At 53.7% G+C, this 27,065-nt stretch overlaps 1 protein-coding gene across 1 annotated transcript in view; it reads right to left on the reverse strand.

Moving 5' to 3' along the window:
• The window catches only part of DRP2 (dystrophin related protein 2), a 31,284-nt gene extending 4,670 nt beyond the window's left edge, over nt 1-26,614 (reverse strand). Inside the window, exons 1-19 of the mRNA XM_063170383.1 lie at nt 26,318-26,614; nt 18,545-18,681; nt 13,126-13,259; nt 12,144-12,300; nt 11,039-11,159; nt 10,139-10,407; nt 8,904-9,050; nt 8,529-8,607; nt 7,235-7,295; nt 6,788-6,849; nt 6,465-6,539; nt 4,366-4,567; nt 3,342-3,427; nt 2,311-2,468; nt 2,020-2,186; nt 1,626-1,737; nt 1,121-1,257; nt 805-870; nt 91-156 (exon numbers count right to left, since the gene is read on the reverse strand). Of these exons, the coding sequence (XP_063026453.1) occupies nt 91-156; nt 805-870; nt 1,121-1,257; nt 1,626-1,737; nt 2,020-2,186; nt 2,311-2,468; nt 3,342-3,427; nt 4,366-4,567; nt 6,465-6,539; nt 6,788-6,849; nt 7,235-7,295; nt 8,529-8,607; nt 8,904-9,050; nt 10,139-10,407; nt 11,039-11,159; nt 12,144-12,300; nt 13,126-13,259; nt 18,545-18,652 (2,207 nt within the window). The 5' untranslated portion in view covers nt 18,653-18,681; nt 26,318-26,614. The remainder of the gene's footprint in view (nt 1-90; nt 157-804; nt 871-1,120; nt 1,258-1,625; nt 1,738-2,019; nt 2,187-2,310; nt 2,469-3,341; nt 3,428-4,365; nt 4,568-6,464; nt 6,540-6,787; nt 6,850-7,234; nt 7,296-8,528; nt 8,608-8,903; nt 9,051-10,138; nt 10,408-11,038; nt 11,160-12,143; nt 12,301-13,125; nt 13,260-18,544; nt 18,682-26,317) is intronic.
• Between the last annotated feature and the right edge of the window lie 451 nt (nt 26,615-27,065).

Here is a 27,065-nt window from a genome sequence, read left to right on the forward strand (position 1 = left end):
GAAAGCATTTCTGCACCCTGGCTAGGCGTGCATAGAGCCACAGGAGCCCTGACCCATCAGGAGGTGAGGAGCAGGGAAAGGAGAACTCACAGGCTGTCATCAGGGGACAGGCTGTCACTGAAGAAGGAACAGTTCTGGCTTTCCATCTCTGCAAGCCTGGAGGGAAGAGAAAAAGGTTGAGATATGGTCAGAGACACCCTAAATGTCTGCTCAGCTGCTTGCAGACCCTCTCTGCAGGGTGTCCCACCTGGCCTGCACCAATGTGTCCTTCTGCACAGGCTCTGAAGAGCTTTGCCTTTTAAAAAACCAAAATACACTGCTTCCCCGGCTGCAAGTCTCTAGAATAAAGAGCTGCTGCTGTGCAGTTGGCTCAGCCTCTTCTCTCACAAGCAAAGGAAAGGGATCCAAGAATTCCAGCTCCAGCCCAGGAGCTGAGCTACAAGTACAGGCTCCCTGAACCCCCTGGGTCCCCACAGTGAGGGCAGAGGCACCACAAACCACAGGGCAGCAGCAGTGGGAAGCTGGCAAACAGCTCTGGTGAGGACACAGAGCAGAACAACCAAGGGAGAACCCATCCAGCAGCTCACCCTGGGCAGAGCAGGAGGCTGCTTCACTCTGCTATCGAATGCATGGTCTTTGCTGCCAATTTACACAGCCCCAGCCACATCCCAGGCAGGTTTGCCTGGCTGTGCAGGGCGCTGGGGCAGCTGGAGGGGTCTGTGACCATCTGTGTGCCCCAAAGCCCCCCCACACCCATCAGGGCCATGCCCTGTGCCCCAGCAGGACAGCAGAGCCCTGGGGTACCTGCTGGCAAAGTGCTCGATCCTGGAGTGGGTGTCAGCGTGGGGTAACATCGGCGAGGAGGCTGGGCTGCAAGAGAGGCACACTGGTCAGCAGGCTTGGCACAGACTGAGCCCTCCTGGCTGAGAAGGGCCAGGGATGGGCTGGACACAGACTGAAATCTCTGTCCCTCCAAGAACAAGGTGGCAGATCACCCCCAGAGCAAGTGCTCCTCCAGCCCTCCCCCAGGAGCCCTGTATGAGCTGAGAAGCTCCTTCCATCCACAGAAGCCATGGCTCATTCTGGGCCTAGAGACAAAATGCAGGGCCCAGCAACTCACGTCTCGGAGCAGTCAGCCTCGAGCACAGACTGCACGGGCAGGTAACCCCTCTGGGGGTGCTTGCTGAAGTACTGCTTGGACCTGAACTTGTTCTTCAGTGTCGTGGCAAAGTCCCTCATGTTCTCACTGGATGTGGTCTGCAGAGACACAAATGTGACACAGGTGCCTGTTTAATGGACAGTGGGGCACCACAGCTCAGCACCCACAATAAGATATCACCCCAGGCTGGGCATGAGCTCCATGGGGGAAGAGGCAGATAAGGAAGCAAGGAGGGCACACAGCAGCTCTGTGAGCCCATCATGGGGCCTGGCACAGGCCAAGCTGGGCATTGGGGCCATGCATCCTGCTCACCACAAGCCCCAGAACAGGGACACAGGCAGCCTCCAGCATGCAGAGGGTGTAAAACTCCACAAGGGATCACTTGTGGGGCTGCACCAGCCCAAACATCACAAGGCTGCTACCCTGCTCTGTGCCAGGGCCCTCCCAGCCCAGCCCAGCTCCTTACTGGGGTGTAGTACTCCATGATGGGGTAGTGCAGCTTGTTGCCCTTGCTGGCTCGCCCCGTGAGGAAGCAGGTCTGGCAGATATCCACATTGAACTGCTTCAGGCTCCGATACCTGCAGAGGTCAAGAGGCCATAGGGAAGCACTGGAAGTCATCAAAACACGTGTTTAAAGGCCAAGAAGAAGTCAGTGGGAGGGGACAGAGGTGGCCTGAGTTGCTCTAACACCCCAGTGAACCAACAGTGCTGATGAAGTCCCCAGGAAAGCACTCTGCTCCTTCCCCTTAGCTGGCACCTGCTCTGCTCTGCCAGGAACACGGCTGGCTGCAGAGCTCCAGCTCCCCCCAGAGCAGCTCAGCTCTGTCCCTGGGGCCAGGGTCCCGTGACACAGCCCTTACCTGAAGCCCTTGATGGGGCACTGGCGGCACACAGAGCACTTGGTCTGGTGCTTCACCTGCTCGGCCATGGTGACCCGGTGCAGCACCGCCAGCCACACCATGGACTGGGGCTCCAGGTTGGCCCACTCCAGGAACTGGGACACCTCAATGGCAGACTTCCCATTGCTCTGGGGAGGGAGAGCAAGGGGCTGCTCAGAGCTGGGGCCTGGCTGCCATGGGGTGCAGGTCCCCTGTCGCCTCGGGAGCCTGTCCCCAGCACAGCCAGGGCCAGGGCCATCACCCCGCACTCACAAAGCGGAAGCAGCTGCGGATGCTGGGCTCCACATTGCTGCCCCCAAACGCTGCCACCTCCCCCAGCTGGCGAGGGACCTGGATGGCCTCGTGGAGCAGGACCCCCAGGTGCCGCTGGTCACACAGGCCCCCGGCGTTGGCCACCTGGCTGAAGAGATCTGCAGGGACACAGACACAGCTGAGAGCCCAGCAGGCATGGGGAGCAGGGTGTGGGGACACCAGGGACCCCACTGACCTCCCCCAGCACAGGGAACAGGGTGTGGGGCACCCCAGTGCCCACCCCCAGCAGAGACACACAGCTGGCAGCCCAGCAGTGGGCAGGCACAGGGTATGGGGCGTACCAGGGACCCCACTGCCCACCCACAGCACAGACACACAGCTGGCAGCCCAGCAGTGGGTAGGCATAGGGAGCAGAGCACACCAGGGACCCCACTGCCCACCCTCAGCACAGAGCTCAAATACAAGGAGAAACCTGAGCTATGATTAAATAACTTTTATCAGTGTCCTTCCAGCTCCTAATAATCAGTTTAGTGTCTTCTTCAGACATGCATCATCTATTAAACAGCCCCAGACAGCCTGTCTTCTGTGAATCAGCCTAATCCCTTCATTTAACCCCTTGGTGCTCCCTATGCTGCACAAGATTCCCCTCCACAATATTCCATGGTTAAAATGCAGTGAGGAAAACAATTTGCCTGAAACCTACTTCCCCCCAGCCATGCACCCCCTGGTATTTTCCTTCTGGAGAGCACTGGATAACTGTCCTGTGTGCCTTCTCTGCACTGCTCCTCACAGTGCCATGCAAGCAAGATCACTGCAGCACAGGCAGTGCACAACAACACCTCCTAATTTCAGTGGGTAGGCCTAGGGAGGGAGGGAGGGAGAGGTGATGATGCAAGCAGCTTAGTCACTGCAGGAAAGCTGTTTCCTTGCTCTTCCTGGGCAAGGAAGGTCTGAGCCAGGAAACAAAACCACTCCTGTCTTCCCAAAGTGAATTCACAGCAGGTTCTAGGGGAGGCAGACAAGGCACTCACACTGGAACTTCTCCTTGACCTCTGTCCCACACAGACACGCGATGCCCGTCTTGAAGGAGAGAGCCCTCATCTTCCCGCTGCGGCCACTGCAGGACGAGAGATTGCACAGCTCTGCAAGTGCCCCAGAGTGAGGGTTTTTTGTCAGGGGGGGATCATCAAGGCAAGCACACACCAGGCAGCCTCCCTCACTGCCAGCTGGAAGAGCAGCACGGGGGTATTGTATTTGCAGGGAGGAATGATGCATCTGACTCCATGTTCTCAGAAGGCTAATTTATTATTTTATGATACTATATTGTATTAAAGAATACTATACTATACTATACTAAAGAATACAGAAAATACTTACAGAATGCTACAAAGCTAATAATGAAAGCTCATGACTCTCTCCACAGTCCCAGCTTGGCACTGATTGGCCAATAAGTGAAAACAACTCACACCAGAAACCAATGAAACAATCCCCTGTGGCTAAACAATCTCCAAAAGCAAAACACAGGAGAAGCAAATGAGATAAGAATTGCTTCCCTTTTTCTCTGAGGCTTCTCAGCTTCCCAGGAGAAAAACCTTGGGCAAAGGGATTTTTCAGAGAATGCAAATGCCACATGGGGGTTTCCTCCCAGGCCTGGCAGCCCCAAAGCTTGGGGGACACGGAGGGACCTACTCTCCAAGCACATTCCAAAGGATCAAAACACGGGAGAAGCAAATGAGATAATAATTTATTTCTTTTTTCTCTGAGGCTTCGCAGCTTCCCAGGAGAAAAATCTTGAGCAAAGGGATTTTTAAATGCCACACAGGGGTTTCCTCCCAGGCCTGGCAGCCCCACAGCTCAGGGCACATGGAGGGACCTACTCTCCAAACACATTCCAAAGGAGCAAAACACAGGAGAAGCAAATGAGATAAGAATTGCTTCCCTTTTTCTCTGAGGCTTCTCAGCTTCCCAGGAGAAAAATCCTGAGCAAAGGGATTTTTCAGATGCCACACGGGGGTTTCCTCACAGGCCTGGCAGCTCAGGGGGAGGGAGAGGTACCTGTCAAAAACGTTGAGCAGCCAGTTGAGGCTCATGTCCACACAGAGGGGCACGTTGACCAGGATGCCCCTCTCCTCCTCCAGGCGCTCGTAGAGCGCAGTCAGGCAGTGGATCACCTCCACCACGTCCATCGCCCGCTCGCTGGGCTGCAGGTCGTGCTCGTTGAAGATTTCCAAAGCCGTGCCCAAGGTGACCATGTCCACTGCACAGAGGGAACAGAGGGAACAGAGGGACAGAGGGGAAATGAGAGAGATGCTGTCCTGCCCTAACCTGGGACAGTGTTGGTCCCACTGTGTTGGGAAAGATGCTGGTAAGGATGGGGCAGCTCCTAGAATTTCTCTCCTGCCTGTAAACTTGTCCCAAAATACCACATCTCCACCTTGAGCCATCATTCTCTGTGACCCCTCTTCCTCATTTCTGTGTCCAGCCATGGCCATGAAAATGCCCCCCAAGGAAGGCTCTGTGCAGAGCCCAGTGCTGGCCTCTCTGCATGGGCCAGGTCCCTGTGGGGCTGGTGTGGGGAGAGGAGGGGGCACAGACCCACACAGACCCTACAAGCAACTGTCCAGAGATGGATCAGTCCTGTCTCCAGCTCTGACAGGGTGAGGGAATTAAGGCACAAACCCAAAACAGGGCTAGGACAGTGTGAGCTGCCCTGCTTTCAGATTTCTATGACTGCAGGTTGTACGTGCTACTGTGTTAGCAGCCAGCAATACTTCTTTCCTGAAAGTCTTTCCATCTTTGAGACCTTTTTATATTCACAGTACCCAGAGGACTGTGTGCCTTTTCCACACTGTAAGTTCACTCTATGGATAAATCCTCCCTTCTCCTGTCAAAGCTGCTACACTCACACTGGGAAGCCCCAGTTTCCATGCCAGGGAGTATCACTCCTGCCCACCCTCGTGTCCACACTGCCCACGACTGCATATGGCTCTGATCCATCCCTCACTGCCTCTTTCCTACACAGCCACTCCACCAAACTTCTCGTGATGGGAAAGCTGCCTTGGCAATCTCCTTGCCCTTTTCTCAAGTATATCTTGAATAAAGAGCACTTATTCAAGTCACTTCTGGAATGGAAAGAAGGCAACCGTGCAGCACGTGAGATGCAAAACCAAGGATGCACAAGCAGCACACAGGAGAGCTCTCCTTTGCTCCTCATCCTTGTTTCCTCTCCACACCTTGCCTGCTGCAGCATGGACACCTTAACAGGGTGGCAAAAGCTTTCTTCCATTTGCATTACATCATCCCTGAATGCCCCTGGGTACAGGACAGCCTGATCACCACAGTGTTATGAGAATGCTCCACAGCCAGGGTTTGACTCTTTTGAGAACCCAAACTCCTCTTGCCCTGACTCACTGCCTCCTTCCAGCCCTCTCACAGGATGTCAAGAAGCACAGGTCTGCCTGGCCCCACTGCTGCTCCCCTTCATGAACAATTAATTCAGGAGGATTATTTCCCCCAGACTGCTGCTGCTCAATTTCGTCAAAGTCTTAGGTGAGAGGTTTTGTGAAAAGCTCTGAACAGCCAAGGATGCTGCATCTATCAGATTCCCACCTGCCTGCTTGCCAGTTCCACCAGAAACTCCTCAGCAGTTTCCAGGGAGCAGCTGCCTCTTGGAGAGATGTTTGAACTCCTGTTGTATCATGTTCACCTGGCTATGAATCCTCCAGTTTCACCAAGAGTGCAGAAGTCAGGTTTATTTGCTCCCTTCCTTCTCTTTCAGCGGTGCAGCCCTCTCTGTCCCTGCCAGGGAGGCTGGTTTCATCTCCCAGTTACACCCACACCTCCTCCATGCTCCTTTGGAGCTGCTTGGTGAGCTCCTGCCTGATCCCACAGCTTTATAACCCTGAGCTGGAGCACTTTGTTCTCACATCCCTTTGGACAGCACCTGCCCTTGGGTCATCTCCACCCCAAGCTGTATGAAAGGCGCTGACACAGACTGGCACATTTGCTCAGCTTCCCAAGCTCATCTCCCTGGTTTCTCCCCTCAGCTGCCCATCCCCTGGTGCCTCCTGCCTTTGATGTGCTGATAAAAGCCTGTGTTAGTTTAAGCCTTCACCAAGGGAGAGCAGCAGGAGGGGAGCCCTTCCCACACTCACGTCTCAGGGCTTTCTGCACCCGCCGCAGCTTCATGGCCGTGCGGTACGCCGAGAACTTGATGTTGTTCAAATCCGCTGCAGACACACAGGAAAACAAGAATTAAACCACAACACCCTGATCCCCCAGGGCAGGAAGCAGCAGCTGCAGCTCTCAGAGCCCAGCAGAGCACGTGCAGGACAGTGAGGAGCAGAGGCTGGCAGGGGTCACACCCCAGTGCTTTGGGGGACCCTGTGGGGAGCAGGTGGCCTGGGGCGATCTCACATGCACCCCACGCTGCAAAAAGGCAAATACTGCACAAAGAGTTCTGGGACAGCCTCCTTACCCAGCGTCTGGTACAACTCTGTCATCTTTGGGTGGTCCCAGCACGTCGTCTGGGCCTGGTGGCTGGAAGCAGAATAGATGGAGACCAAGAGTCAATGTGGTAACCAAAAGGTGCAGTGAGAGATTAAAAAAAGGACCTGGCCAGTGCTGGGAGCAAGTGTTTCAGTGTCTGCAGACACTGCTGCCTCCCCCTGAGCACACTCCCCCAGCACAGCAGCAGGAAGGATGCCCACAGCAGGATATCCCCACTTGCTGCCAGCCCCCTCCTTTCCTTCCAGCTGGGGTTTCCCCTCATCTTGGGCATCCCAGCAGGCAGGGAAAGCCTGGATCTGCCAGGCTGAGGAAGCCCTGCCTCACTGGAGGTGAGTTCTGCCCCCCTCTCCTCATTGCCCAGTTCCTGATCCCTCCAGGCCAGAGGAGGCCCCGGGCTGTGGCAGGGAACACTCACTTGATGTAGTATGGCACTTTGTTGGGGGAAATGGCTCGCTCCCAGGGCACCTGGACAGAGGCTGCAAGGAGAGAAACACCTGTCAGATCAACACCAAACGCTCCTCTGAGCTGCTGGTACTTCTGATGCCAGCCCTGGCACAGCAGGACTGTGCCAGCAGGTGGGTGCCTCTGAAAAGGCTGCACACCCCCAAATCACCAGCTGCAGGTGTTGGTGCAGGCAAGGGGATGATACCTATAAAAAAGGCACAACTGCTGGTCTTGTTAGAGACATCTCGCCTCTCGAGCCAGGGGCTGAGGTCAGAACTCAGGAAGAGACATTTCCTGATGTTTTGGATGATGCCCAAAGTAACCTTGTGGTGACCAGTGGGCAGGGCTCATAGCAGATGGGATTTGGGCACACAGACACAGCACTGCCTGTTATGACCAGGCTCAGACACCCAAAGCATCTGTTGTTCCTGCTCTGTGTGCCAGCTGCAGTGTCTTGGGAAGATGAGGATCCATCCCCTACCAGCTGCCTGCCACCCTGTGTTATACAGAGGATGGAAGCCATGGCATGACACTCAGATATTTTCCTTTTTCACAGGTAATGTATCAATTCCAGCAGCTGGAAAAGCCATTCTTCCATTCAGGTAGGAGTATGCAGCCTGCAGAGAGGAACAGGCCAGTGAACCCCGCTGACATCCAGAGACCCTGCAGGGCTCAGCATTCCCAAGGATGGAGCCCAGGCTCTGGAGCACAACCTGCTGCCCAGCCTTGGCAGGCTGAGAGCTGTCAGCCAACAGCTCTGATCTGTAAAAACAGCATCCCTCTGCCTTGCCACAGGAATGAAAGCCTCCTGAAAAGGCACATTTTCAGCCTCCAAATAACTAAGAGGGGATATGAGGCACTGCCTTTTCCTGCCATCTGTTGTCTTGCTCTGAGGCTGACACAGTCCCAGTGTCCCCTGGGAGCTGCTGTGAGTGTCACAGCTCTGTGCTCTGAAGGGAAACAACACTCAGATCCACCCTCGGTCCCACAGGGTGAGACAGCACAATGCCAGCTTTGGTGAGGCAGCACAATGCCAGCTGTGGAGATGCCTCCTGCTTTAGTCCCACAAGGTGAAACCAGTGCCAGCTTTGGAGGTGCCCCCTGCTTCAGCTCCCATGCACCAAACACCAGCCTGGGCACTTTTCCAGCCCTGTGCATGGCTCTGGGCTCAGCAAGAGGACTTTGCACCCTGTTTTGCTGTGCCACAGCCCAGGCTGCTGTGCAGAGGCAGCCTCATGGCAGAAACCAGGGGATCGCTCACGTACAGGAGAGGAAGTGCTGGGAGCCTGGTCCGAAGTCCCGGTGGGCATCTTGGAGCTGCTTCAGGCGTTCGTTTATGGAGGCCTGGAGAATTGAAAAACAGCTCACTGCCAGTCCAACAGGCATTTTGGATTGATGACCCGTTCAGGAAGGTTTGTGGGTGGACTCAGACATGCCCCAACACACAGATGCTCTCTGCAGATTCACCACTCTTTCCTCACCCTGAACTGATGCTCTTCTCTCCCAGGAACACCAGCTATACCATCCTGCTGTGCCAAACCTTACTTTATCCTCCTTGAAGGATGTCAGCAGTGAGAGCCCTTCCCAGCACCCTCCTGCCCATGGTTTATTTGCAGTGCTTGCTCCTGACTCCCTCCCACCTGCAGCTGTTTCCAGCGGGTGTTGATCTGCTCCAGGGTGCGGGAGCTCTCCATGCACAGGTGCACATCTGAGATGGCCAGCTGGTGTGCAAGGTCATTGACCACCTTCACCCCGTCCTTCATGGGGGACAGCTCCTCTTTGAACAGCTGGAGTGCAGCGGGGATGGGGACACAGAGCAGGGGAAGAAGGAAAAGAAGCAGGTGAGTAGCCAGGACTTGGATCTGATTCCTTTGCTGCAAGCTAGGGTGGGCTAGGGACTGCCAAGCCACTGCTGACCAACCCTGCCACAGGGTACCTTAGCAGGGGAAAAAATACCCAACCCAATCTGCAGCTCACTAGGCTGCAAGTTACTCCTGATAAATTGAATTATATTTAATGATTAAATTAAATTTAATGATAAAAAAAATGGGGGCTGCAGATTACTCCTGATAAATTCAATGGGAGTCTACAGATTATTCCTGATAAATGAAATGGGGAGCTGCAGATTACTCTTGATCATTAAATTAAATTTAATGATAAATGAAATGGGGGGCTGCAGATTACCCCTGATAAATAAAATGGGGGGCTGCAGATTACTCCTGATAAATAAAATGGGGGGCTGAAGATTACTCCTGATAAATTTAATGGGAGCTGCAGATTACTCCTGATAAATTAAATGGGGGGCTGAAGATTACTCCTGATAAATTTAATGGGGGCTGCAGATTACTCCTGATAAATTAAATGGGGGGTTGAAGATTACTCCTGATAAATTAAATGGGGGGCTGCAGATTACTCCTGATAAATTTAATGGGGGGCTGCAGATTACGCCTGATAAATTAAATGGGGGCTGCAGATTACTCCTGATAAATTAAATGGGGGGTTGAAGATTACTCCTGATAAATTTAATGGGGGCTGCAGATTACTCCTGATAAATTTAATGGGGGGCTGCAGATTACTCCTGATGAGTGAAATGGGGGGCTGCAGATTACTCCTGATAAATGAAATGGTGGGTGCAGATTACTCCTGATAAATGAAAAGGGGACAATGGCTCAGATATGCTGAGCCACTGTACCTGTGTAAGGTCTGTGCCATGACAAGGTGCTCAGGGCACTGCTGGCCAAACCCCCCTCACAAAGCAGGGGGGCTGTGGGAAGGAGCCCTTGGCCCTGGGATCCCAGGTGATGAGGCTGCCCTGGACTGAGCAGTGCATGGAGCAGCTCTGCCAAGGCTGGAGCCTCCCCAGAGCCAGAAGTACCTTGGTGGACTGGATGTGCTCGGGCAAGGAGTCGATGAAGAGGTCCCCGATGGGCTCCCAGGTGTCCCGCACGCTCTCAGCCTGGTCCAGGGTGGTGCTGAGCTCCTCCATGGCCCCTTTGATCTCCAGCAGCTGCTCCAGGGTGCGCTCGATGTGGCGGTGCTGGTCCACGCAGCGGGCTGTGAGCTTCTCCCAGAGCTCGCTGGCCACGTTGGCCTGCTTCCACACAAAGCGGCTGATGTTCTGGATGCGGTGCCGCGGAGACACATCTGGCAGGGACAGAGGGAGCAAAAATGAGAGCCCAGCCCAGGGCAGAGAGGGGCAAGGGGTGGAGGGAGGACAGGGAAATCGGAGATAAAATAATCGAGGGAAAACTGGGCAAAGGGAAGGAAAACAAGTAATAGTAGTATCCATAGCATCCATCTCTGCACCAGCTCCCCCTCTCCATCCTCACAGGCTGTGCTGCCTTCTAAAAACACAGAGCTACCCCAGAGCACATCTGGTGCTGCCTCATGAGGTGCCCCCATGATGGACTGCACAGGAGCCTTTTCCTGGGACAGCAATGCTGCTCTGTGCCAGTCTGACCCTTGGCCAAAGGACTGGGCACAGCCTGGGCATGGTGGTGTGGGGCAGAGCACTGGTGCGCTGCTCTGTGCCAGTCTGACCCTTGGCACTGGGCACAGCCTGGTCTCACACCATGGTGTGGGGCAGAGCACTGGTGCGCTGCTCTGTGCCAGTCTGACCCTTGGCACTGGGCACAGCCTGGTCTCACACCGTGGTGTGGGGCAGAGCACTGGTGTGCTGCTCTGTGCCACCACAGCCACCTCCATCCGACCCTCTCCGGGCCAGCCCAGGAGGAGCTGTGAAACCAGAGAACAAAAAGGGGGCAGCTCCACAGACCTTTGCTTTCCAAAGTTGGTTCTTCTAATTCCTCAAATGGGTGCTGGGAAAGGAAAGCCTGTGCTGACTCCAGGACAGAGTAAATGTATGGCCCCCGAGACTTCACTTCTTCCATGAAAGCCTGGAGAGCAAAGCACAGAGATCAGACAGCAGGCTAAGCCAGAAAGCTGTGCCCTGGCTGCCCCCTTGCCAAATGCTGCAGTGATTTATTCACCCCAAGGCACAAACCTCCCTGGAGGCACAGAGAGAAGTCAGTGTCAAGAGAAATATTTTTGCAGTTCGGGGAAGGAATGACCACCTGGCAGAGGGTGGCTCCTGCAGAGGTTTGGCCTGGAGTGGGGAGGCAGAGCAGCAAGCCCAGGATGGTGTGTTGAGCCAGGGCTGCACAGGAGGAGCTGTTTTATTTATGGTGCTTTCAGAGGCACTGCTTGGAGATGCTCTTCACTCGTGCAGTGAGAGCATGGCCACACTAACAATCCTTCCAGCAGCTGCTCAGCAACAGGTCCAGCTGCTGCAGGAGCAAGGAGAGGAACAGCAGGATGCCCCAGAGCAGCACATCTGTCAGAGGCACGCTGGTCTAGCATGTCCTCTCCTCCCCTGCACTGCAGCTCCCACACCAGTGCTGTCTGCTGATGGGCTGTTTGTGCACCAGCAAGGATGAGGGATAGCAGCAGTAAACACCTTAATTTTGTTTTCAAGGTAGAAACAACTAAAGCCCAACAGGCTCTGGCAGTGAGAAGAAAATGCTGTGAACTTGGGAGCAGGAGACTCTGATCTGCCAGGGTGTGTACCCCAGTTTCAGGTATGATGATAACATGTTCCTGCAGCCACAGGATTGCCCCTAGACCAGCTTTCCCAGGCTGCAGGATCCCAGAAGCAGAGGCCAGTGAGAGGGAGGACACAGGGAAGCCACTACAGAGGACAGGGCCCATCACCAGCTGCAGGTGACTCGAGGCTGTAATGTAGGTTTGCTGTCTAAAACCAGCTGGGCTCTGCCTTTTCTCAGAGCAGAGATGGAGTCCCTCAGGGGCTGGCTGTGGCGTGGCAGTGACAGAGGCAGGGCTGTGCACACACAGGGCAGGAGCAGGGGAGCAGCAGAACGCACCGCGTGTGTCTCCTTCTCCTGCTGCACCAGGAGAACATCGCCCCGCAGGGGCAGCTGCGCCGACAGCTCCTCATCCTTCTGCCCCAGCCAGTCTATGATCTCCTGCAGAGGCACCTGCAGCTTCCCACTGTGGTCAGAGAAGGCCTCCAGACGAGCCCTGGCAGGGGAGCAAGGACAGTGAGACAGACAGACAGGAGAGGAGCAGGTTCCCTGAGGAGGGGAAGCACAGCACCATGGCTGGGTGCTGACCCCAGGGACTGGCAGCACACATTAACATGTTAGCATGGGCTGGGCATGACCCCCAGGACATCCCCAGGGACTGGCAGCAACCTTAGCCAGGGGCTGTGCTGACCCCCAGCCAGCAGAGAGCCTACACTGCCAGGTGGGGTGAGGCAGAGGGAACAAGGACCTGGAGCCATTCCTCACCCTGAGCCCAGAGCACAGGACAGCCATTCTGCGTTTGCCCGTGGGTCAGAACTGCTCTGGCTAGCAAGGGGGGCTTGGAATGGCATTTACATGTCTGGGCAGCTTCCAGGAGCCTTGGATTAAGGCAGGAGACAATTAACATGCCCCAGTTAAGCTCTCTGTCATGCTGGAGCTGCAGACTCTGGCAGTCTGGAAGGCATGTTCCCCTCATGCAGGGGAGAGGGCTCCCAGTGAAGGGATGGGCACAGAGGAGGTGCAGGCAAAGCCATGGGGCAAAAAGAGAGAGCTGCAGAGGTGGCAGAGGACAGAGACAGCAGCAGAAAGAGGAGGGAAGGAGGGGAGGGAGGAGAGCTTGGGATGGGTAGAAATGGAGGAGATGCTTTCCAGCAAAAGGAGTTCAAAAGCCTGCGGACCAGAGGGGGAGCTGAGCCAAGGTCACTGTGAATTCATGTGCCTCATCAAGCAAAAGAGTTCAAAAGTCTCCTGACAGTCAGAAGCAGCAGGCAAGGCTGGGAGGCCAGGCCAGCCTGGGGCTCGCTGCAGGCACGACTCTTACCGAAGGCTGTGGGATTTTTTCTTGATCTCGTTCCAGCAAAGATTCATCTCCAGAGGGGCCTGGGGCCCGGCAGCACTGCTGGGAGCCCGGGGGGTCACACACGAGGGTCCTGCACCATCCTGGGAGGCTTCAACCTGGGCAGAAACAGAACCACACTGCATCCAGAGACTGCTGCCTGCTGCTTTGGGAACTTGCCTGGGGACACCCACCCCACTCTGCCCTGACCCTGACTGGATTTTTGACTCTCAAGGGGGCTGCCCTGCTCCTTGGGTGGTCTGTTAGCAGCTCCCAGGAAACTCCTGGGATGCAGTGCCAGTGTCACCTTGGATTTTTAAGATTTTCTAAGCCTTCTGATGTTGACATTCTTGTAGTGAACTTTCTCACACACTTTCTGTAAATAACTCATTGTTTTGCATTCCTTTATGGAGGAGGAGAAAGTTGATAAACTGTTGGTTTGTCCAGTGTCATTGGAGAGGTGGCACTGTCACCCTCCAATCCACTGTCACTCTTGGAAAACTATAAATGTTGGAGTCAGAAAATAAACTGCCCTTTTTTCTTCACCTTGAGAGCAGCAGTGTGAGCTTGTGTTCTTTCGTGTCCTACAGTGACAGTGCAGCTCCAGCAGCACTCAGAGCAAAGGTTGAAGGGAGGGTTCACTGCTCATCTCCTGTTCTCCTCAGCTATCCAGCAATGAGCTTATCTTGCTGAGAGCTGTTAAGCCAGAGCTGGTCCTTATGTGTCACAGAGCCTGCAGGGCTAATGATGATTTTTCCCATGTTACACAGAGCTGCTGTGCTTCGAGAGGAGGCTGATCCTGCTGTTCCCAGGGACCAAGGGGATCTGCCAACATCCTCTCTGCCATCCCCAGTGCTGGCACTTGCCACCTGCTCCTCTACAGAGGCTCCAGGATATTCCCTGCCTGCATGGCAAATCTGAGAAGCCACTTCTCCTCCACAGATGCTGCTTCTCCTCCGCAGCCCTCCAGAATGAGCAGCCGTGGGAAGGGTGCTGCAAAAGGCCATGGAGAGCAGACAGCAAATCCCAACCCAGCCAGGCAAGGGAGGCACATCCAGCTGGAAAAACTGGGTTCTGATCCCTGGACAACAAATCCTTGTTGGAATCCTCTCCTGAGCCTTCAGCACTGTATCATGCTCCTGCTCACAACACACTCTCTGCACGTGCTGGTGACAGCAACACACAGCATCAAAAGCCCCTGACACAGGACTCAGCAAGTGAGAGGGGATTTTCTCTCCAAAAAACACAGTTTGTTAAGCAAAACACATGGACGCTTCCCCATAAGTGAGACATCAATGAGCTGTGTTGGAGAAATGGCAGCATTTCGATCGAGTGCTGCTTTGATATCAGAGCTCGCTTGAGATAATTATCCCCAGGTGCTTAATCAACCATAATTAAATGTGTTAGTACTTTCTAAACAGCATACAACAGGCCAGATAAGGGCAGCTGCCTTGGGGGAAAAGCAGCAGCTCTTGCAAGGGGAATGTGTACATACATACTTGTCACTTGTGCTGTCCAAGGGCTCGTGGAGGTGTCTGGAGAAGCAATTCAGCCAAGCCGAGGGAAATAACAGGCAGGAGAAAACAACCAGACAAGGAATTTGGCTGCACAGCTAAAAATACCCCCTCCACACCAGTTCTCAGAGAAAAATCAAGTGATCGCCAAGAGTGGTGCTAAGTTGGATTCATCTAAAAACATCCAACAGGCTGTTCTCTGCCTCCCCGTCCTGCCACTCCAGAAACACCAGGAAAACAGAGAAAACCATCACCCACAGAGTTCACAGGATTCTTGGGGCCACAGATAATGATCCAGTGAAGCTAAAACTGCTGCTTGCACATAGAAAAACCAATACTCTGCATGCTCAGGTGCTCATGGCACTGAAGTAGGTCAGTGCCAGGGAACTCTCCAGCCCTCCCCTCTATCCCAGGGGATTCCAAAGGAAGGATCAGCTCTACCTGGGTGCCACCACAGCACAGCTCTGCAGACAACCCAGCCCTCCTGGCCTTATTGCACAAGTTAAAAGCCCACCACGCCTGCAGCTCCCAAACCTTGTAGACAATCACGTAGCAGTGACCAAGCAGAGAGCAGGTGTTGAACACCTGCTTCCCTAGGACAAGCCCCCTGCAAGCCAGCAGAGAGAAAAATAAATGCTTTCCTGTTGGGGAAGATGAAACAGGAAAGCCTTATAAATATGATTGCCTGGCAAAAGATTTGGAGAATATGGAAACTATAAGCAAGATTGAAATGAAAGCAAGCTTTGAGATACCTCAGTTACTGAAAAACAAAAAAACAATGGTGTGGCCAGCTGAAGGTAATCCCCTTTTGATGGAACAACACCCTCTGCTTGCAGACAGGCCCAAGGGTCAGAGCAGACCCTACAGCTTGGCAGAAGGGGCCCAAAGAGGAGTTTTTAGGGTTTAAAATGTAACACAGTATGGTGATGTAATGATTCTTATAGACTGTATGGAAATGCTGTAGGATTTGTATCTTGTACTAGATTGGTTAGTGAAAATCAGAATATTCAACTCAGAAGATGATTTATTGTATTGTAACGGGAACTTTGCTCGCTTGCCCCTCTTACTTGCTTACCCCTTTTTTGCTCTTATGCTTTTGCTCTCTTACCCTTTTACTTTTTCACCCTCTCATCCTCTGCACCCCTCTCTTAGATCTGCTCTGAGCTGTGTTTGGCAGCTCCCAGCAGGGCCCTGCACCCAGGCCCTGTGCAATGAACCCCAAATCCCAGCAGGGCCCTGCACCCAGGCCCTGTGCAATGAACCCCAAGTTCCAGCCCTGGCTGCAGAGATCTCTGTCTCTGTCAGTCCCAACCATGGTCCCCCCATCACTCCGACACTTTCCCTCTGAGCATCCCCTCAGCATCCCTTCCCCAGAGCCCCGGGCCCTCACCTGTTGCAGGTTTATGCAGTGTCTCCCGCGGGCTGTGGCCGCTGCCCCTCGCTGCTCCCAGCCCCGGCTCCGCCGGAGGAGCAGGCATCGCTCCCGCAGCGCCCCGGGCAGGAGCGGGCACGGCACGGCCCGGAGCCGGCACGGCCGGGCACTGACCCCCCAGGAATGCGCAGGGGGCGGCAGCCATCCCTGCCAGCCTCAATCCCAGCTTTGTCCAGCACATTCCAGCGGCCTCCAACCTGCCCCAACCCCGCGGCTGCCCTGGAGCACGGCGAGGGCAGGGATGTGCCCATGGGGACAGCCCCACGGGACAGCAGGTGTGTGCACGGCTGTGCTATTCACACGGCCTCTGAACAGAGAGAGGCTCTGAGACAAGCAGAGAAGAGGGGAAACACAATTCTTATCTCGCTTGCAGTGCCTCTGTTGCGCTAAAGTAGAATGCAATATGGAGATTGTTTACCCAGAGTGAGGATGCTTCATTCCCTTGGCCTGTCAGGGCCAGGTGTGTGTGTGTGTGTGGGACTGTCACAGGACAGTCAGGAGAGAATCAGAGATGAGTGCAGTTCTGGGCAGTTGTGAGCAAGAGTGAGTGCAGGGCAGATTCAGTTTAGATACAATGTACATAGTACAGTATAATAAAGTATTTCATTAGTAATTAATTAGCCTTCTGATGATGGAGTCAGATGCATCATTCTCTCTCCCTTTGTCGGAGTCACCTTTGATTTACAATACAGGGTCACTGGAAAAGCCATCTCTGCGAGGGCAGGGCAAAGGGGATGTGCTGGGATGCCCAGCACAGACCTTGGCTCCAATGCTGGAGCACACACAGCACACAGGGGTGTTTGCCAGGAAAGGGATTTATCCAGGAAACCATCCCATCAAGCCTCAGTGACCCAGAAGGTAAATAGGTTCTTGAGATCTGCCCTTGTTGTCCCCCACGTGTCCCTGCACAGTGTTGGGTACCAGCAGATGTTCATGCCAGCCTGGACCAAGTGCCAATAGTTTCTTTTTGCCAAAAAGCTCTGGGCTGGCTTCTTGTGTCCCCCACAGCCCTGACGCCCAGAATTTTTATCGTGCTCTCTTCCACCTACAGGGAGGGAAAGAAAAGCTCCCAGTATCTCCCCCTCTGTTCCCAGAGGGTGCTGCCCTCCCTGTGGGACCAGCACAGCCAGCTCCTCTCCTCTGCATCCCTCAGGTCCAACAGATGGGAGAGCAGCTCCCAGACTGGAGGAGGGGGCTGCAGTGAGTCCACAGCTGAGGAAGGGCTGTGTGCAGCCTGCCCAGAGCTCTCAGCAAGGACGGAGAAGCTGTTTCCTAGGCACCAACAGGGAGCTGTCATTAACACTGCTCCTGCTCCCCCTCCCCTCCTCTCTCCCAGCAAATCCCACAGGGCTCTGATCCCTGCTCAGCAGGTCAGGAAGGCTTTTCCCTGCTCATCCTGTTCTATCCCTCTCCCTCCTCACTTCATTTGCCAGGCTGTTTATCAACCACCCCTGGCCCACAGCGGCACTGTAGCAGCCACCCTGGGGCCAAGAAACCCTGACTGAGCCACCAAGAGCCTGCCCCTGCCTCATCCTTGCAGCTGGAGCCTCTCCAGAGACAGCTCTGCCTCCCCCCTGCACACCCCAGCTCCCTGAGGCAAACAGGTCCAGGCTGATGGTCAGCCAGAGCAGGGAGAGACCTCAGGCTCAGCCCTTGCTTCTCATGCTTGAAACACAACAAAAAAGGAAAAGGCAGAGCTGGGACCTGGTTTGTCCTGGGGAGAACACTGCCAGTGCCCAAGGGAACCTTTGGCAGTGCCCAGACAGGTGAGAGCACCCTGGGACCAAGGGCTAAAGAGGGATCCACAGCCTGGCAGAGCCCGGGCAGCCTCTCCCCACAGCAGAGGTGCCAAAGCACCTCATGCCAGCCCAGTGCAGAGCACAGGCAGCCTCACAGACAGCTGCCAGCACACCTTTCTGTCCTTCCATCTGCTCTGCCATTTACCCAGGGTCCCCAGAGACCTTCCTGCCCCTCTGCTGAGGAGCCTGGTGAAGGAGGAGGGACACCAAGATCTGTCCCTCGAGATAATTAGATTAGTAAGAGGTCAGATTCCTGCTCTGCCTTACAGCATCAATACAACCCACCAGGGGCTTATTTCCAATCTCCTCTCTGCAACCAGGAAGAGTAGAAAAGCTACATTTTCACCAAAAGCTGACATTCTTCCAAGTTTCCAGGAAAGAAAAAAAGCCCAACCAAATACATGAGAGGTGTTTACAGTAACCTCTCATTCTTTATTGTGGAAGAGCTCAGAGTCCAGCTCTGCAGGTCTCTCCTCCCCTGCTTTGGGGAAGGCTCTGCAGCAGCAGTGCCAGAGCAGAGCACACGCTCTCCTCCTGGAGTGATGGGGGCTGGAGCTTCAGCCTCCCCTTCCCCAGGAGCAGAGGGGCTGCTTTGCCCCCCAGAAAGCTGCAAGATGTGCACAAATCTGCCAGAGAAGGGCTCCAGGGGCAGCTCTTACCTGAGAGAGCGGGCGGGCAGGGCTGCTGTGCTGCGCCTGGGCCGGGAGGGGCCACTCAGGACACGGAGGGAGGACGTGGAGCCATTCCTGCATCACCAGGGGCTGCATCAGAGCTGATGGTCACGGGCATGGAGCACCTGAAAGGCAGCAGCAGAGTGCCTGGGTCAGCCTGCACCTCCTCACAGAGCAGAGCCCCTTCCCAGCTGCCTGCAGCGCTGCCTCCACGGCAGCTGGAGACTGAAGGAAGCATTTTTAATTTAATGTACTTCTACTGGTGCTACAATCTAGTTTCATCTAAGCATCCAACTCTTTTCTTCCACCTGGTTATGCAATTTGCTGTTAGTGAGTCCCACAGACTGCACTGCACTTTTAGAAAGGGTTGGGTTTCTTGAACTGTACAAGATGCCCATGGTTATAGAAAGGGACAGAGGATCTCACTAGCATGGCCATTGCTCTAGTTGTGGTTGAGATAACATTCACTTTCTTCCTAGTAGGTGGTACAGTATGGTTTTAATCCAGAACAACTTATGTTTAGACAGAACAGACATTTCCCCATAACAGACAACATTTTCAAACATATTTTTTCCTTTTATATTCAGAAGGCAAACTGCCTAGAGCCCCAGCTTCATGTATCTCATACTGTGAGCTAGCTTTTTATGAGATTTTGCTCATTATGAGCTATAAAATTCCCTTCATTATCCCCATTTTTGAACTGCATGACCTGTAAAGCCAGTTAGCAGTGGCCCCTGGACTATTCCATAGATCAGAAATGAGACCTCTGCTCACAATGCTGCTGGGTTTTGTTGTTTGGACTCTAAATGAGCTAAAACAAGGATTCATTTCATTGCCAGCACCATCTCAGCTTTATGGAAAGCCACGAGAAATAGAGCTCAGAGAAGACTTGGTGACTGCTTTCCTACTTTTACAAGGTGAAAATCACCTGCTCCAGCAGACAGAGCTCATGGCTGCCTGGAGATGAGGCTGCTTGCAGGGCAATGAGTGATGCTGATGGAAGGAGGCTGCTGGCTCCTTCACACCAGCTCAGCTGGACAGCTGGGGACCCTCCTGCTTGGCAGGGCAGGGCAGGATCAGGCAGCACGTCCTGCACTGACAGCAGCCACACTGCACAGCTGAGGAGAAACCCCCCTGGCCCTGTGCACGCTGCCCATGCCTGGCACCTCCACAGCCTCACTGCCCTGCCTGAGCCTCCTCTGCCCCTCTGCCCTCAATTACACACATTAAGAGATTATCCTGTGATTTTTTTTTTTTAATCTCTGAGCGATTTTTACAGCTATAATGCTCTCCCTTTCCAGCAGAACAGCCTGTGCTGAGCTCTCCAGCAGGCTGACAGTCCAAGGTCTCGTCCTCTCCCTCTCCTGCCCATTAGCACCAATGAGCACGGCAGGCTGTGCATCCCTGCTCCTTCCCCCATGCAGGCAAGGGATTATCAGGGGATGATGAGACCCACATTAATCATTATAAATTCCAGGGTCTTCAAAGCCCTGCAGCCTCTTGGTGCAAATTCACCACACCCAACCCCAAGGGTACAGAAGATTTCTGACAGAAGGTAGCACCACCTCCTTTTCCTCCAGTGCTTGTGCCATTTGGGCTTTGTTCCTCTAAATGACACTCAATCTAGCGGAGATACAATTCTCAGGGTGTGGAAAGCTATTTTTCCTCAAAGCCCCTGACAGAGGAATGCCCTTGAGCTCTTCCCCAGGACAGGGAAATCCATGGATTTTCCAGTGAGGTTCTGTGATATCTCACTATAGCTGCCATCCCGAGGCCTGGGTTTTCCTGTGCCACAGTGCAGTGAAACTGCAGAGGTGTGTGCTGGCCAGAGGAGTTCAGCCAGCCCCCCAACAGCACACACACACCCCTGGGCTCTCTGCCCTTAGCCTGGCCCCTGGCAGTGCCTGCCACCAGCACAGAGAGCAGGAGCAGTGCTGGGCAGGTCAGCAGCTCTGCTCTGAGTGCATTTTGCTGAGTGACAGCTGTGCATGCACAGGGCAGGTGCACTCTGAGACAGGGGTGGGTAACCCTGCTCCTGCAGGCATCCATGGAGTGTGTCCATGCTCCCTGCCAGCATCATGGAAATAAGGACAGGCATTGCTGCACTCCTGAGGGCTGGCTCCTTGAACTCCTCCAGGGATGGCAGAGCCCATCAGGACACAGATGGCACAGGGAGCTAAAGCCTGTCCAAGGCAGCAGTCACAGCACAAACTGAGTGCCAAGCAAAGGGCACTGCCCAGCCGTGTCCTGTGCATCACCTCCCTGCCAGGAACACCAGAGCAGGGTGGAGGGCAGTGCCTCAGCTGCCCTTTGGCACTCTGCAGCAGCAAACACAAAGCCCAGAGGTAGAGAACCCAGATGGGACTGAGCGAGCTGCACAGCAGGCAGCACAAAGGAGCACATTCAGGGGAGAGAGAGACAACCAGACAGAGAGGCACGTCTGCAGGCAAGCCAGCAGCTCCACGGGACCCCCTGCCAAATTCCCTGCTATTGCTGGAACCAAGCAAGGAGAAATGCTCTTGGATCTGCTCTGCTTCTCTGCTGAGGCACACAAAACAGCTCCAGTTCTGGCACTCCTACCTCAGTGCTTCATACAGCTCTGGGGCTGGGCACTGCAGCATGTGGAGCAGATTTTGTGGATGCTTCCTGGCTAAATTCCTGCTGCCTGATGCCTCCTCCTGTCCAGAGCCAAACCTGTGATCCACTTTGCCTCTCCCACACCACCATCCACCTTCTGAACTCTGCTGTAGGTTGGTGCTGGAGCCCCAGCACACAACAGCCAAGGTTCAACATCATTCAAACCAGACTGAAGTGCAGACAACAAAAACTCTCATCCCCACAGCCTACTCCAACCTCTAATTGAAAATGAGTTGAGAGGTTCTCCTTTGGAGGGCTCAGGAAACAACGTGGTCCGATACAAAGTGAGCTTGGTCCCCTGGGCACATTTCTGTGCAAGCAGAACAAGCATCAAGGCTCAGGTGAGAATTCCCACAGGTGGGCACTGCAAGAAGCAGCCGCAGAGTCCCCATGGAGCAGGGACTGGGGCACTGCACTCACACAGTGCAGACAGCAGGAAGGGAAACCCTTCCACTGGTGTCTCTCACCTGTCTGTGCTGGAGGAACCACTCCAGGCACAAAGGTGTCAGATCAGAGGCATCAGGTACAACCTCCTTACCTGGGGCTGTTTGGCATCCTCCCCCATGCAGAGCACACAACACTTGAATCTGCCCTCAGAACACCCTAAGAAATGAAGCAGTGCATGTTCCACAGTGCTGTGTGAGAGCTCCCAAACACTTCAGTACCCAAACCACTACCACAGCTGAGACCTTGATGATCCTCTAGCTGAAAAATGAGAAAGCAAAAAATCTGGATGTTACTTTTCAACAGATGAATGCTTGGGCATTAAAGGTACTAAAACCAAAATAATTGCCTTTTTTTCCTCTTCCTACTTGTTACAAATTCAGCATTGGAGAGCCTGTCCCACTCCCCCCTTTCCAGGCAGTCTGACAAAGGCAGCTGGAACAGCCTTTGCCCAGCCAGTCCTGCTCCAGCTCTGTCACACAACTCTGCACCACCCAGGGATCTCTGTGCCCTCTCTGCTTCCCAGACCTGCTGCAGCAGCACCCCTGGCTGGCTGGAGAGGCTGCCCCAGCTCCTCAGCACCTCTTCTCCATCCCAGCCAGAAGGAAGGCGACAGCTTGCCGCCAGTGCACATGGTGCACAGACTTCTCCAATTCTGCTGCATTTATTTAAAATCCTCCTGATAGAAACCCATATCCAAACTCCCCCAAACAGTTTGGGAATTCACAGTTCAGTTTGGGAATTCACACTGCAGCTGACCCTCCATGGCTAAAGCAAACCCCCAGGATTAGAAACCTGCCACAGGCAGTAGAGTGTAATGTTGAATTTCCAGATCAAGAGGTCTCTCAATCACAGGGTTTATGCTTTGAATTCCTAATTTCCTCCTAAACATTCTTCCCTGAAACTTTCCACTTCAGATCTTGGCCCATAAGGAAAAAAATATGGGAACATCTTGAGGCAAGGCAGCTCAGCTCAGCCTCTATCCCATGAGGAGGGTGGAAATACAAACATGTTCCCTGCTGCTGGAAATGTTAATGGCTTTGTTGTTGTTTAACTTACTGTACAGAGAAGTAATAACATTTTAGCTCAGCATGTTCGGTGTCCTTTCAGGGGAAAGGTGGGAGGTTTGTGGATATTTCAGAGTTCAGCTCCCATGTAGATGCTAACAAAGGCAGCATTCCCAGGCTGACAGACAGCAGGACTCCCTCGACAGCGTAACAACACATCCTGTTTCAGCAAAAAAAATTATTTTCTGCACTTGTAAGTAAATAATTTAAGCCTGAGATCGCAGGCCAGATGACCTACTTCCCAAGACCCCACTGGTCAAGGTTTGGTGAGAGAAAAGCAACCTTTGTCCCAGTGGGATCAACATCAAAACAACACAGAGCACTGGCCCTTCATCTCCATCTCTTTACAAACCCAGAATAGATACCCAAACACACTCCCACAAAAATCATCCCACCATTCTCCTGGTGTTATGTGCTCCCATGTACCCTGAAAGGGACTGTCAGCAATCTTCCACATGTGGGAGCATTTCCAACCCCATCATCTGAGGGTTAAAAATCCCAGGGGCCAAAGCTGGGCTTCACACTGCACTTCCACCAAAGAACCAGGGCCCCTTTATTAATTAAAATGAAGGGTGATTCAATTAAGCACCTGTGCATGAGAAGTAACATAAAACCTTGGTTTATCTGGTGGTGAGCAAGCAGCACAAGATGTGTTATTCACTGAGGGTGGGTCAAGTGGGGACTCTCACATCTAATGAGCTCCTTTCTTAAATGGCCACTTGGACTTGGAGCTCATAACCAAAATGTTATTTTAATTCAATGGATAAACAGGTGCCACACTTCTTAATAAGGAAGCAGCATCCTTTCCCCGGCTCACTCACTCTCCAATTTCCTAAGCAACAGAATACACACACTCACACAACCTCAAACTGAAAAATTTCCCCAGTTGGCTTTGCACTAGGAAACTGTGGTGATGATGATGTCCCCACCTCACCAGGTGAGTGTGGGTGTATGCCCACAACATGGTCATGCAACACTGACTACCCTTCTCTCGGCTCAAAAATAACTTAGGGAATTTTTTTACAGGAAGATTGAAAAACCTACATTTCTTTTGCATATCGTTTCAGACTCCCAGCTGGGTTTTAAGTTGCTCCCTCTAAAGCTCACTTTTCCTAGGAACTCTTCCCCTCTCTTAGCAGCTTAAAGTACTGAGATAATGACTCGAGCAGGCAGAGGAGCCAGCTGTGAGCCCACAGCCCCACTGGGCTGGGCACAGAGGAGCTGCTGCCTGCTAGACCTGACAGACAGAAGGAGCAGGAGAAGAGCAGGCAGCAACCTCCCAAAAGGGACAGCAGAACAGGGGGAAAACACTTGCTTAATGACTGAAAGAAGGTTGCACCGAGCATAAAAACTGAACATTCCTTCAGAAATGTGGCTCCTGTAGCCCTGAAACTGCCAATTTAAACCAGAAAAGACCTCAAGCTTTGCCTTTCTCCTCTAAGCACCTGAACCTCCCCTGCTGCTGGAAGCAGCAAACAAGTTTTGCTGCATTGTGAAAAGCACATCACCCATTTGCCAGGCTGTGTAACTGATCAACAACAGTGGGAAGAGCACACCCACGCTCAGCTCTGATGGCCAAGGCAATGCTGACTCCTGGCTGCCTTGGCACTTGGCTTCTCATTCTCATGTAAAGCTGGCACCTGCTTCTCCAAACTGAATGCTCTGCCTTGCCCCCAAGGTCGTTTTTACAATAAACTCCCTGCCAAAGCACAAGGCTCTCTGCCCTTCTGAGGCCATGAATTTAATGGCCAGGCTGTGTGCCCCATGGAGTCACATTTCCTTTCCTTACTTGAGATGTGGCAGAGTGACCTTATTCTTATGCAAAGGAAAATGGGATGGAGCAATTTTGGCTCAATTCTGAAAAGATTGGTTTCATCTTCATGAAAATGAGAGTTTTTTTGAAGACTGAGTTCTTTCTGGTCAGTGTGTCTTATTTCATGAGACTTATAATTCCTCTGTTATGCTTTTATCACAGACACCCAGGCTAAAGGGGAAACCTTGAATGTACTTCTAGAAACATGACTATATTCAGAAATAACCATATGTCTCCAGAACTCAGGACTTTTGTTTGAACCCATTCATTTAATCCCTTCCCTGCCTCACTTTGCTTGGTTTTGTGAAGAGCCACTCCAACCTGAGCAGCCCCATTCACAGTTCCAGCCCTGGCCACGTTTAGAGAGCAGCATTGATCTGCCTCAGGCATTAATCCAGAGGCATGATCCTCATCCCACCTCAGAGAGGACCTGAACACAGCACCACATCACAGCAACACTCCAACACTTCCCCTCCCAGCACTCCACATTCCTGGACACTGCTGCAAAGGGAGACCGTGGTCCTGTTCCTTTCCAGAGAGCCACCACATCCTTGCTGTCTCCAGAATCCTGCCTGGACAGCTCCCACAGCAGCAGGGAAAAGCTTCCAGCCCAGGGAGGGTGTGAGATGGCACCAGAGCCACATGTGAGTGCCGGGAGAATGGAAACACCCCCAGCACAGCTGAACCTGATGGCTGGGACCTCACACAGCTTCCTCAACAAGGGCACTGTGCTCAGGCAGGAAAGGCCATTAATGAGAATAACCAAACAAGAACTCCCACAGGTCCAAGGCAGAGAGGTGAGCAGCAGGAGAGGTGTGAGGGACCTTGGATTAGGGCACAAGGAAAACAAGCTGACCAAAAACTGACTAGACCTTTTTTACATCACTAAAACCCAAAATACATACAAACATTGGTTTCTCCCAGACAAAGCATGGCATTTAAGGGTATGGGGAAAATTGCTCCACACCCCTGTCACTGCACATGGGCAATCTCAGCACTGAAACCCCACAAATACAATGCTGGCACTTCCACCAGTGCACCTCCACAGCTGTGATGCTGTGCTGGAGGGAAGGCTGAAGGGAACAGGCTGGACTGGGCACCTGGAACAATCTGTGGCACCAAATCTTGAGAAAGCACAGCCCAGGCTGTCCTGTCTGGCTGGGAGAGGGAGGCAGAGCACTGAGCCCTGGGAGCAGGAGAGGTCCTGGGCTTCCTGCAGACAATCAGGGCTGCCTGCATCCAGGGGAAGGTCAGTGGTGGCAATACCAGCCCTTGAGAGGGAGGAGGAGGAAGGATGAGTGAAAGGAGCTGGGGGAGGGGAGGGCGGACACATAAAGGAGCGAGGCTGGACCGTGTAAGGTGCTGAACGGGAAGGGCAGAGCTGGGACTGTGGGCTGATGCTCGTGAGGAGTGTTTCGGTGCCCTGATCCTGCCAGGAAGATGCTAGAAGGCCACCACACGGCCTGCCCGGGGTAAATAAACACTGCCGGGGTAAATAACCCTTCAATGAGCAAAGCATCGCAGCCGGGCACACCGGGCTCTGCTGCTCGCCTCGGGAATCCGCAGCCCCAGCTGCTCCCCGGCCTCTCCCTCCTGGAGATGCTCTTGGCCGCTCTCCTGCTCCCACCCCGACACCCTTCTCTCCTTCTCCGCAAGTTTCCTCACCCGCACATGCACGGGCAGCGCTGCTGCCCAGGGACACGCACGCCCCAAAGAGCGCATTGCCCACTTTGAACCATCCATCCGAATTCTCCCTTTTCCCAGCCCAGGCAGGAACACGGGCATTTTGCCGTGGCCTACCTTGCGAGCGCGGCGGGTCCGGGCGGGCAGCGGGGCTGGCTGTGAATCAGCAGCGGAGCCCCTGGGGCAGGGCTGCATGCTGAGCCTCGGCACCGCTGCCTTCCTCCTCCTCCTCCTCCTCCTCCTCCACCGCCCCGGCTGCTGTGTTGCTATGCCATCACATCCCCGGCAGCAGCAGCAGCAGAGGCTCGCCCGGCTCACAGAGATCCCCTCGGATGGGCAGGGAGCAAGGACGGAGCCCCCCGAGCGCCCGGCCCTGCCAGAGCCCGGCCGAGAGCGAGGATGCCGGGCAGGGGAGGGAACAGCGGGGATGCGAAGATGGGCACGCACGGGAGGAGGAGGAGACAAAATACACATGGAAAGGGGGAGAGAAAAGGGAGGAGGGGAGAGGTGCAAACACACAGAGATCTGACCTCTGGGGAGCTGCCACGGGCTGCCGGGCTCAGCCACGCTTCCCTCTGCTCGCCGGCATCTCCCACCGGCTCTCATTTTAGGTTAGATATGGCCACGCGTGTGCTGGAAAATGCCAGGCACATTCGCCTCCTTCCTTAAGCACAATTTGGGTATCTGACATTAGATTTTTGTAATTTAAGAATAGCCCGTTTTAAAGTTAAAGAGCAAAAATAGGATTATCGCTTAATTTTGGATGTGCTTCCTGTTCTTCTTAGAAAAGAAAAATAAGTAAAGGAAGGAGGCAATTCTCATTCTCCTTTTAAATGTCAGGGTATCTTCTCTCAGCTCGCAAGAA

This window comes from Melospiza melodia, chromosome 16 (genome assembly GCF_035770615.1).
Source record: "Melospiza melodia melodia isolate bMelMel2 chromosome 16, bMelMel2.pri, whole genome shotgun sequence".
In the NCBI taxonomy this organism is placed as follows: domain Eukaryota; kingdom Metazoa; phylum Chordata; class Aves; order Passeriformes; family Passerellidae; genus Melospiza; species Melospiza melodia.